At 41.6% G+C, this 12719-nt stretch overlaps 1 protein-coding gene across 2 annotated transcripts in view; it reads left to right on the top strand.

The window, feature by feature from the left end:
- The window catches only part of shisa10.1 (shisa family member 10, tandem duplicate 1), an 82300-nt gene that overhangs the window by 67416 nt on the left and 2165 nt on the right, over positions 1 to 12719 (top strand). For both annotated transcript variants that reach the window (XM_060835507.1, XM_060835508.1), the window contains one exon: positions 10049 to 10267. In XM_060835507.1, the coding sequence (XP_060691490.1) occupies positions 10049 to 10267 (219 nt within the window). The remainder of the gene's footprint in view (positions 1 to 10048; positions 10268 to 12719) is intronic.

The raw sequence follows: 12719 nt of genomic DNA, 5'->3' as shown, positions 1-12719 counted from the left end.
GGTTTATTATAATGATCTGTGGATTCCCGAGTTGATCTTTGATGATTGGCTGTGTAAATTTGGCATATGTTCATCAGACTTTAGAAGAATGAGAGGTGATTTCACTGAAACATACAAGAGAGAGCTTCAGAGATATTGTTTCCCCTGACAAGGGAAGTCCAGAACACACACACAAGGTCTGGGAATGAGGAGACCAATTCTTTAAGACATAGATGAGAAATGTCTTCACTGATACAATTCTCTAATTCAGGGATTTGAATTGTTGAATATGTTTAAGACTGAGACATATAGACATTGTTTTCGTTTCTCAGGTAATGGAGGGATATGGGAAGCAGGAATGCAAGTCAACTTGAAGCCAGTGATTTGTTCATGATCTTAGATTAGATTTTACTTAGATTGCTTACAGTGTGGAAACAGGCCCTTCGGCCCAACACGTCCACACCAACCCGTCTAAGCGCAACCCACCCAGACCCATTCCCCTACATTTACCCCTTCACCTAACACTAGGGGTAATTTAGCATGGCCAATTCACCTAACCTGCACATTTTTGGATTGTGGGAGGAAACTGGAGGAAACCTACACTGGGAGAATGTGCAAATTCCACACAGATCGCCTGAGGCGGGAATTGAACCCGGGTCTCTGGTGCTGTGAGGCAGCAGTGCTAACCACTGTGCCACCATGCCAATGATAGAACGGGGTTGAGGGCTCAAATGTCTAATCTTGTTCTTACCCCTTGAGTTCCTATGCTGTTCTGCTAGGACTTTACATTTGTCTTCATTAAATTTCATTTGTCACTGTTCTGCCCACTTACATAAGGTCATAGGGATGTACAGCATGGAAACAGGACCTTCGTCCATGCTGACCAGATATCCTAGACTAAGTAATCTAGTCCTATTTGCCAGCACTTGGCCACCATCCCTCTAAAATCATATGCCTATCTAAGTGCCTTTTTAAATGCTGTAATTGTACCAACCTCTACCACTTCGTCTGGCAGCTCATTCCATACATGCACCGAAAAAGTTGCCCCTTAGTCCCTCTAGTTCTGAATTCCCCCACCCAGGAAAAAGACCTTGTCTATTTACCCTATCCATGTCCCTCATTATTTTATAAACCTCGGTGAGGTCACCCCTCAGCCTCCGATGCTCCAGGCCTATCCACACAGTTTATAAATTGAGTTGCCTCTTCCAATTTTCACTGACCTTCTCTAGGCTACCGTTATCTGCAAATTTAACAATTTTGTCAGGTCTTTGACCTTCTGGAATTTGAAGTAACCGTAAGACTCTGAGAGCTCACCACACTCCACATGGATTGCTTTGACAGCTGTGTATAGTTGACCTGTTGCATATGGACATTTTTAATTTTATGTTGTTACAATAGCTGTGTTTGGATTTTGCATTTGCATCATTCTCCATCTAAGCTATTGTGGGGGATCTCCTAATTATATGTACGTCTGAAAACTGAAATCTGGTGAGTAAAAGTAAGAAAGCCATCCAACTGAGAATGAGTACTATCAGGCAAATGCAAGCAAGTTGTGCAGTGTAAGTACACAAAGCTCATGAAAAATGGATTCTGACTGTTTATCCTATCTTTTTTTCCCAGAGTTGAAATGTCTAATAGTAAGCGGATACATTTAAAGTGAGAGAGGGAGATAAGTTAAAAGGCAATCTGAGGTGCATGTTTTTATACCGAGTGTGGTAGGAGTCTGGAACGCCCTGTCTGTGGTGTGGTGGAAGCAGATATGATAGGGGTATTTAAGGGACTTTTAGATAAACATGTAAATATGCAAGAAATGAATTAAATGGACCAATGGCAGGTAGAAGGGATTAGATTAATTTAGCGCCATGTTCATCATAACATCGTGGGCCAAATAGCCTGTGCTGTACCGTTCTAAGTGTTTCTTGGGTTGCTTTGTGAGTAGAAGCTACAGAATTATTCCTAATTGAGTTTTATCTGTTTTACCATAACTGGTTGCAAATAAATGCAGGTGACTGTGGATGAGCTTGCTCACCCTCTCCAAAGATGTTACAACCCACTACCCTGTCCCCTTCCCCATTTTATTACCCAAGTACCCCTGGGTGTAATGAGGAACGTTTTATCACTTGTGTGGGATTGTACTGTCACTAATACGTTGCTGTGAAGTGGAAATCATTTTCACTTGAGTTGCTAGCTCCGGGTGAATGGACACTGTCACGTGACCAGCTACTGCCACCTGCCTTTCCCCTTCAATCCAACAGCCTTTGGTCTCCACTCTAATCTTCTTTGACCATTTTTGACATTAAAATTACAGTTTCGGTTTTCAAGTGCACCCGTAACCATTCTCATGGTTCCCTTCCAGCAGCAACTTGGAGATGTATCAGTAACTCTTTAAAACTCTGGTCCTGGAGGGCTGACTGCCCTATTTTGCACTACTAACTATTGGACTCTGTCATTTTGAATACGGGCCTTTTTATAATGTTTTGTCTCATTGCTGTACATCCTGAAATAAATTGATTCCATTTTAGATAATTGCCAATGGAAACGCCACTCACTGAAGTCAAAAAAACCAAAACAACGTTTTCTCAATAATATTTGAGTAAAAGTGTCGGCTTCCCAAGTGCTAACTTTCTGTTTCCAATGCTAAGTATGTGTCAATAGGTTTCATGCTTGTGCAGTGAAAGGACTTTGAGGGTTGGGTTCCAGGGCTATGTTGTTACTTCCCATGTCACGTGATTGGAACTTAACTTCGTGTGGCCTTGATTAATAGTAAACATTTCAAATTAATAGGACGTCAGTGCTTTGCATTTATGGAAATGGAACAGGGAAATCTCTGGAACCCTGTTGTTCTATTTGTTTAAGAACCAAGCTGTACTTTTTAACTTGAGCTTCCTAGAATCTAAAAATATTCTGGGCAATGCGCATGGAGGGGAAAAAGTTTGATTTCCGTCACTGATTGTAATTGACCACAAGCTGCTGGCTTCCTGACTGAGTCATTCAGCTGAATCTGTGCATGCAGCATCATCCAATCCAAACTGGCAAATATTTCACTGAGCAGGAGCCTGAGAGAACCTTTCAAATGGCCACAGTAATAACATTCCACCTTATCTGTTACTTATTTAATCAAAGCAAATCTAATACAACACTTCTAGTAAGAAGTTGAGACATTATAGTGCTTCATAGTAACATCCGTAACTAAAATTGAATCATATGCTCGTCCTTTATTGGTCAAACTAATTAAAATTGCAACACCTGTGTTAAACCAGAATCCTTTCACATTTTGTCAGCATCTACCAACTTCCACAATCTTGTTCTTGGGAGCTAATGAAGAAAGGATTTGATCTAATGGTCTCTCAGAAGTACTTTTGACTTTACCAACTAATGTAATGCAGTGGTCTTTGTCCACTTCATGAGGTCGCACAACTAGAAGATGAATAAACCTGTCATGTTGAGGCTGTATAGAACATTGAGGCCTCTTCTGGCATACAGTGGCCAATTCTGGTCACCCTGTTACAGGAAGGATATTATTCAACTGGAGAGAGTTCAGAAGAGATTTAGGAAGAAGCTGGATAGGCCAGGACTTTTCTCTCTGGAGCGGAGGAGGTTGAGCTTTTGGAGGTTTAAAAAATCATGAGGGTATAAATAAGTTGAAAAGCAGGTGTCTTTTCACTACGATGAGCAATTTCAAGATTAGAGGGCATTTTTTTTTAAGGTGAGAGGAGAAAGATTTTTAAAAAGATGTGGAGCAATTTTTTTACGCAGTGTGGTCCTTGTGTGGAATGAAGTGGTGGACGCTTAGAAGTCTAGATTATACATGAACAAGAGGGAATATGGGCCAAACACAGGCAGGTGGGACTAGTTTAGTTTGGGATTATGGTTGGCATGGACTGGTTGGACCAAAGGGTCTGTTTCTGTGCTGTATGACTCTGCTTTAAATGGTCGGGTGAGATGGGGAGAGGGGCACATAACATTTTGAAGATGAAAGCAGGATATGCCATCAAAAACATAAGTACAGAAGTTGGAAGGTGAGACAGATGAACACATAGCTGGAAAGATGGTGAGGAATGGGGGGGCTTTAATTTCCTGGGATACTGTGACTCACTCTTGCAGAGATGGCACTAGCAGGAATGGCTGCATCTGAACAGAGCTGGTCTGAGTTTGTTGCAAGGTGTTTTGGTAGTGAGGAATTAAACTAATTTAGCAGGGGACTGGAAACCAGGAGAAACTACTATCAAATAAAAACAGGATGCATGAAATGCTGGGAGAGGCTGACAGTGCTCAAGTAGAGAAATGTAGCTGAAATCAAAATAAGGGAGGAAATGGTGAGTTGCACTGCATGGCGTATAGTTAACAAGGTTGGAAAGTTACAGGGACAGACAATCTTGTGGCACTGTGATTTTGTAACAATAAAGGATCTTGTTCAAGACAGGGTAGGTATAGATGCTAAATATTCCCAGGTCAAAGTGTTCAGGAAAGATAGGAAAAGAAATTAAATAGGAGGAGGAGTGGCATTTTTGGTTAAGGAGAGCATTGCGATACTGGAGAAAGAAAGAGGACGGAATTGGTTTGGTGACAGTTAAGGGATAAGAAGAGTACAATGACGTTGCTTGGTGTAATCTATAGACCCATTAGCTAGTGAGACGAATATAGATAAACTAATCTGTAAGGAATTTATGAAGAGCTTTAAACGTTAGAGAGTAGGTATTATTGGCAATTTTAATTATTCCTATAATGACTTGATAGTGAGAGAGGCAGGCATTTCTGGATTATCTTCAGGAGAGTTTGGCACTGCATTGTGTCCAGCCAACAACAAGAGACAGGGTGGGTTGTCAGGAAGAAAGTAGGCCAAGTAAATGAAATAACAGTGGGGGAGTAATAATAATTGCATGATGTTTAGGATAATGGTTGAAAATGATATTTAGTTATTTCTTCCAGAACCTGATAGTTGCGTCCTTGTGCGACCTCATGCTATATAAAAATTGCGCAGTGCAAATACACTTAGTTGGCAATGTAATCGCATTATAGCCAACGCACACTTTAAAACTTCCTGTTTTAGGAACAGTGTTGAGAGTGTGTTGCTGGAAAAGCACAGCTGGTCAGGCAGCATCCGAGGAGCAGGAAAGTCGCTACATAGAACAGTCCGCCTTCCGTAGTTACACCAGCACCACTCTCCACCTTTTCCTCAGCTACGTTGATGACTGCATCGGCGCCACGGAACAATTCATCAGCTTCACCAACACATTCCACCCCAACCTTAAATTCACCTGGATGACCTCTGACACTTCTCTCCCATTCCTAGACCTCTCTATCTCCATCCACGAGGACCGACTCAACACTGACATTTTTAACAAACCCACCAACTCCCACAGCTACCTAGATTACACCTCCTCCCACCCTACCTCCTCCAAAAATGCTATCCTGTATTACCAGTTCCTCCACCTCCGCCGCATCTGCTCCCAGGAGGACCAGTTCCACCACAGAACACACCAGATGGCCTCCTCCTTTAAAGACCACAATTTCCCCTCCCACATGGTTGAAGATGCCCTCCAATGCAGCTCATCCACATCCTGCATCTCCACCCTCTAACCCCACCCCTCCAATTGCAACAACAACAGAACCTCCTGGTCCTCCCCTTCCACCCCACCAACCTCTGCATAAATCGCATCATCTGCCAACAGTTCATCCACCTACAAATAGACCCCACCACCAGGAATATATTTCCCTCCCCACACCTATCTGCTTTCCACAAAGACTGTTCCCTCTGCGACTACCTGGTCAGTTCCATGCCCCCTGATAAGCCACCCTTCCATCTTGGTACCTTCTCCTGTGACCGCAGGAATTGCAAAACCTGCACCCACACTTCCTCCCTCCAAAGGAACCTTCCACATCCATCAAAGTTTCACCTGCACTTCCACACGTGTAATTTATTGTATCTGTTTCTCCCAATGCAGTCTCCTCTATGTTGGGTAGACTGGACACCTTCTCACAGAGCGCTTTAGAGAACATCTCTGGGCCACCCTCAACAATTTAGCACACCGCCCCTTGGCTTAACATTTCAACTCCCCCTTCCACTCTGCTGAGGACATGCAGGTCCTGGGCTTCCTCCATCACCACTCCCTCACCACCCGACGCCTGGAGAAAGAACGCCTTATCTTCTGCCTCAGAATCCTTCAACCCCATGGCATAAAATGTGGACTTCACCAGTTATCTCATTCCCCTCCCCACCCCCCCACCTGACCCCAGTTCAAACCTTCCAGCTCAGCACCACCCTCATGACCTGTCCCACCTGTCAGTCTTCCTTCTCACCTATCCACTCATCTACGACCTTTCACCTTTACTCACCCACCTATCGCACTCTCAGCTACTTTCTCCCCCTCCCCCGTCCCCGTCCCCGTCCCCGTCCCCATCCCCATCCCCGTCCCTGTCCCGTTTATCTCTTCACCCCAGAGGCTCCCAGCCTCACTCCTGATGAAGGGCTCCAGCCCGAAACGTTGACTTTACTGTTCCTCTGATTCTGCCTGATGTGCTATGCTTTTCCAGCAACAGACAGTCAACTCTAATCTCTAGCATCTGCAGACCTCTGTCACCTTAGGAACAGTGTTACCTATTCACCCGATTGCATTACAGCCAACTCATGTTAACAAAAGACGCGTTATTGCAGAACCGACTGTTAGTCAATTCAATGAAGAAAATCAACCTCTGGAGAGCCAACTTCAGTGGGCCAAGCACTAGGGCTGTATTCTCTAGAGTTTTGAAGAATGTGAGGTGATTTCATTGAAAATTACAAAATACTTAATGCGATAGTGAAGGTTTAAACTTGATTTTGGGGGTGGGTGGGGGGGGGTCTCTCGGATTAACAGTCAGTACTTAACATTGATGGGATGAGATGCAGGTTGGTGATAGAAGTGAGAGTAGAAATTGCAAAGGCACTGACAATTGTCTTTCAGTCTTCCCTAGATTTGGAGATGGTGCTGACAGATTGGAGAATTGCAAAATTTATGCCTTTGTTCAGTACCCTGTTCTTGCTTTCTCCCCATACTGTTTGACTCATTTAGTCCTAATATCTAAAGGCTCCTTGATTCAATATTCTAGCTTCAGCTGCTTTCTGTGGCAGACAATTCCACAGATTCTCTTGGTGAAGAAATTTCTCCTCATCTAAGTCCTAAATGGCCTACTCTGAATCATTAAACTGTGATCCTTCATTCAGGATAAGATACCAGTTGCAGAACGAAATGCCAATTGGAGGAGTTGGGGGCGAAGAAAGTTTGAAATTGTTAAAGTTAATGGCCACAAGAGTGTGTTGCCAGAGATTTGCTGTCTTCATTAATCCAGTGGTTGCAGGTGTGTGTGTGTGTAAATGCAGTAAATGGATTTTACCAGATTACTACTTTTAAACAGGATCATATTGTAGGTTAAAATTGATGCCTTATAACGTGAACCAAGTTGTAAGTGCAGTTAAGCAACTTGCATTAATTATGAACATCAACCTTTGACAAAGTAGTGGCTACTTGAGGTTGAGAGGAGAGAATACAAAGAAACCCTGTGTACATTTTAAGTTGGCTTGAAATGTTGTTGCCTGCTGCATACTTGTAACCTGTTAGGATAGTCTATTGTTTTGCTTTATCTGCTTGGTAAAAGTGTGATTTTTCTTTGAGAGAAAGGTTGCTACCCATTGTGGTCATTGTACTGTGACAAACTTAGCAAATGAACTACTGACCATGTCATTAAATCAGTATTACTGTAATTGACGTGTTTTTAGGTAGTTTTGATTGAATTTTTTTTCTGGTGTGGTTGACAGTGTGATATTTTATGCTCAAAATCCCTTGATCACTTTCAATTTGAAAAGGATACTTTGAACTCCATGTAAGTAATTTTTCCAACATAGACCAGAGTTGTATGGGGACCTTGCAGAATCTCCATCAAAATGTATTCTGAAGGAATTGTGTGGAAAATTGAACTTTCTGCTGCGCAAATTTCTATACCTTGGAACCTTCAATCTCATTAAAAATCAGAATTCTTATGGTTCCAATGAAATTAACCAAAATGTTGAAGTCCTGAGTAATTATTCAGCAATTGAATTGGTGAGCTCATTGTTGGATGGCTGGTTTACAATGCAGAGTGCTGCCATTAACATGGGTTTCATTCACGCACGGACTGAGGTTACTGTGAAGGGCTCTCCTTCTTGAGTTCTCCGCTCACCTGAGGTGTGGTGATCCTGTGGTTAATGAGAGAGCAGCACTGTGGTTCAGCAGGATAATAGCGCCTTACTATATTCAACTGACTCCAAGCTCATCTCTTGTACCCCTAATTACATGTAGACTACTGATACCCCAACCCCACCAGGCCCAGGCACTGTCCTGACACTGTCACCCTGGGACCCAAGGACCTGTTGTTGTTCTGGGGCAGGATTGGACTGGACTAGACCTGAACATCATCACCACCAGCCCCACTGCCCCCCTCCCCTAGCCTAGCCCCAACCCCCACTTCCACCTCCTCTCAATACTTAACTGGCTCCCTTACCACCTTACACTCTGGCACTGTCACCCACCTGCATGGCCCCCCCATCCATCTGGCACCCAATCCTCCCGGCACCCCAGCATCAGACTTATCTTATAAACTTGACCTCAAAATATTACAGCTGACTGCTGTGAAAGAGGGAATGGTTTTCATTTTGCTGACTGTTTTATTCTGTCAAAGAACTCTCAGAATGAAAGCATTACGGACCAGTCCAAACTGCTTCAAAATATATGAAGATAGCCCAGTTACTCACCAGCATTCATTACAGCAGCAATAATCTGATCAATTAAGGACATCTCACTGATCCTGCAACCTTAACATCTTGTCCTCTAGACATTAGATTTGCAGAATGGACTGCAACAAACTGATGTTTAACTATGGACATGACAGGAGTGAGTGGAATTTAAAGGGCTCTTGCAGTGTAGTAGTAGTGCCCTTGTCTCTGAACCAGGCAGCCAGAGGTGTGTAATAACATCTTTTAAACAGGTTGATTTAGAAAATAGTAAGTCTAGTTACTATTCGCTTGAAACAGTTCCCATTCCAATAAAAGCAAGTAACTGAGCTAATATATTCCAGGCTATCATAGACTGAGTCCCTTCTACACATTTCATTCCCCTCCTTTAAACTTGAAAATATTCTTTCCCCAGGCCTATTTACACAATGTATTCCATGTTCAGGTGAAAACTGCTTTAACTTGTTGTGTTTTGATCCCAGGGCATTGAGATACTTGGGATCTCTTCTTCTGTAACAGGTAGTTTCAGCCACAGGATGTGACTGCATCTGTGGAGAGAAATCAGTATTAACATTTCGGGTCAAATTACTTTTAATTCTCATCTGACATGGATGGGTTGGCAGTTTGAATTCAATTTGGTCCACAGCACAATCTGCGACTACTTTTAATTCAAATTAACCATTAGATTATCAGTTTCAACTATGCCTTTTATTTTTAATGTGAAAGATTTTGTTGCTATTTCTACACCAATGTCTTTACACCTTTTAAGCTATCCAAACTCTTCCTATTTAATCCATGTCTATGTCTATGAACAGTGACCTGATTAGTGCCTTTAAAAATATCCAGAGGATATTATTTTCTCTGAAACTGCTACGATATCCTGCTGATTCTAAGAGTCCACCTTGAATGACACTTATGGTTATTCCTGAGATGAGATCCTCTCCGTCTTTTCTCTGGATCCAAATCCCAGCCCTTAAATCATGGTGAGGGTTGATATCCAGAATCAGAGATGCCAATCCCCACTTCAACCAATAAAAGCCGAGAGAAAGACAAATGAACAAATCCTTGCCACCCCACAAAGGGGGGCAATGTATGCTGTTCTTCAGTTCACTTCAGCTGCAATATTTCTTCTAATGCAGGAGATTTAAAAGGTGATTTTGCCTTGACTATATAACCTATACCCCAGTCTGTTTTTGGTTGGGGAGAATTTTACAAATTTTGTTTGTCACTATTCTCCAAGGCCCCTTTCCTTTTTGACACATTTGCTGATAAAAGCTGAATTAGTTTTGATGAATGAATTGATATTTGTCTGTCATTCTCTTTTAGCTGTGGTTACAAGTTCAACTACAACTACAGTGGTACAGTCTACATACCCACAGCAACCACACGTACCAGCACAAGGTTTCGTTCCATACCAAGGATATTCTCCAATGCCAATGCAGCCAGCACCAGCTATGGGTCCCTATCCTCCAAGTAGTGCCTATCCACCACCATATCCAACTCCATATTCTGGACAACCACCTTCATATCAAGATACTGTGGCAAGTAAGTAGATTATTGTAACACTTCAGGAATAAACTGCTTAAGTATGAGTAATGTGATATACAGACTGGTTTGTAGCTTGGGAGTGGAATGTTATTACATGTTGTAGGCAGTGCTCCAGTACACTCAGTAAGCAAGAGTTGCCAATGGATTTGTAGAAACATGTAAACTTAAAGGTAAGAACAAGAAACCAAACATAACTTTGAGAAAATATTTAGAAAATATTAGCCCCATTGCAGCTAGTAAGGTCTCATAACTGTGTCTGTGCAGCGGCTTCCAAAACTGAAATGAAAAAATTGTGAAATTGAATGAGACACCTGAATTGACCAGGCACCCAAACAAGATGCATTGCCAGTTTTAAGTTCTTAGAATTGAGTACGATTATGAAAACTCCCCAAGTGGAAGGTATGACTTGGGCAATCAAAACATTAAGAAACTTAACATGGAGCATTTTGTTCTGAAGTTTCAGTCATTTGAGCGGTGACAGGAATGTGAAACCTATTTAGTTTTTAGTTATCCTTCTTAAGCAAATCTGTGAAGGATTCTCAAATGTAGATGAGTTTATCATTTTTCTTTTTGGAGAGACCGGTAAGTGTTGTCCTTTTTTAGCTTGAGAAGCTGAAAGCATCTGAAGAGTGAATTTTTTTTTTTAAAAAAAACCTTTTCTAATAGCAGAAAGCTTTTTGTTCAAGTGATAGTGATAATGTTGTTTTTGGTGAAAATATTGGAATAAATTCTAAAAGGATTCAGTAGCAATACCCATTGAGTGCTACATTGGTCAAAAGCCCCTATGGGATAATATATAATCAACAAAATGCATGAATGGAAGAAGCCAGATTGATATTGCAGTTTTAAAACAGGCTTGTGAACAGGCAAATCTTCAAATTGAAGTGGGTGGATAGTGCAATCTGACTGCTTTACAAAGGAAAGAGCAAATTTTGAGAAACTTTTAGAAATACTGGATAAAGGGCATTTGGAATTTAATGTACAGCAAAAAGAGGAATATAATGTCATATTGCACAATGTTATTTTTTTTATTTCTTGTTTTTCATGATTATTGTTCAGCATATCAATTTCTTTTAAAATGTTTTTTTAAAAGGGGGAATTTATTTTCTAGTCACACCTGGCAGGGTATCCTGAGGCCACATTAGACTAAGGGATAGGTGATGCTGATATGTTAACTGAGGGTCATTGGAGTGTGAACTCGGCATGTTGTAATAAAACTTTGACGAGAAAAGCATATGCTTGGACTCCTGTCCAATCAATAGTTAACCACAAGTGTTCAGTACATCCTGCCTTCATGAATTGCTATGGTGTTATTATTCTCTCAAACAGTTTCCACTCCAATAAGAAAAGCCAATGACCAAGCTAACATATTTTAGGCTATCATAGACCGAGTTTGAGTCACTTCTACACATTCCATTTCCCTCCTTCAACTTGAAGATATTCTTACCTCAAGCTCACTTTCACAGTCCATTACATACTCAGGAGAAAGCTGTTTTAGCTCATTGTTTGTTGATCCCAGGACATTGAGGTACTCTAGTATTGTGAGCTCTCATTCTTGTGACAGTAGTTCCAGGATATTGGCAGCATATTGAAAGAAATCAGAGTTAACGTTTCGGATTGCGTGTGCCTTCCTCACTTCCACAGCCCAAAAGGTTAACTCTGATTTCTCCACCGATGCTGCCAGATCCGCTGAGCTTTTCCAGCAGCTTCCAATTTTGTCTCTGATTTACAGCATCCATGGTTCTTTTGGTTTTTATTTAGTTTCAGGATGTATTGACCATCAATAATTAACTTTAAGGAGGTGGCAGTGGGCTGCCGCCTTGGTGGGGGAAAAAAGTCTGTTGTTTTAATTGCTCAAAAGAATAATAAGTGGCATAATAAGTTGGTGTAGGAGACAAACCTCTGAAAGACTGGACTGGGTTTACAGAGCTCACTTCCATCTGTAGAGGACATTAGTGAACCAGTTTTGTGGACAGTCCGATAATGTTGTTGTCTCTTTTACTTTACCTGTTGCAGATTTGTATCTAAACTGAAATCAAATTCCAAACTGCTATTGTAGGACTTAAATTCACCTTCACTGGATTAGTAATCAGGAAGTTTGGATTACTGCCTGAGTGACATAATCACCTACTTGGTTCTGGAACAAATGCTTGATTGTTGTTCTTACACCAGTGTGTCTCTGGTGTAATTCACCTTCACTGCTGTAAATTCCAAAAAAAGTTTAAAGTATTCCGGGTTTAAATATTTTTGGGTATTCCCACTCTCGAATTGTTGCAGTCTGTTTCCCCACTGCATGTTCATGGAGTGAGATCTTTCAAGACAGGTGAATCTGTAGGCTTTTAATTTAAAACAAAATCCCGCAGGATGACGATATGTGACTGCTTACGAAGATTGTGGAAAGAGGTGGCATATCTACAGCTACAAAACCGGTGACCCCTCCTGCATTTGA

Source organism: Hemiscyllium ocellatum, chromosome 14 (assembly GCF_020745735.1).
Source record: "Hemiscyllium ocellatum isolate sHemOce1 chromosome 14, sHemOce1.pat.X.cur, whole genome shotgun sequence".
Lineage (NCBI taxonomy): Eukaryota > Metazoa > Chordata > Chondrichthyes > Orectolobiformes > Hemiscylliidae > Hemiscyllium > Hemiscyllium ocellatum.
The sequence above is the reverse complement of the archived record's forward strand: the minus strand, read 5'-3'. Positions and strand labels throughout refer to the sequence as shown.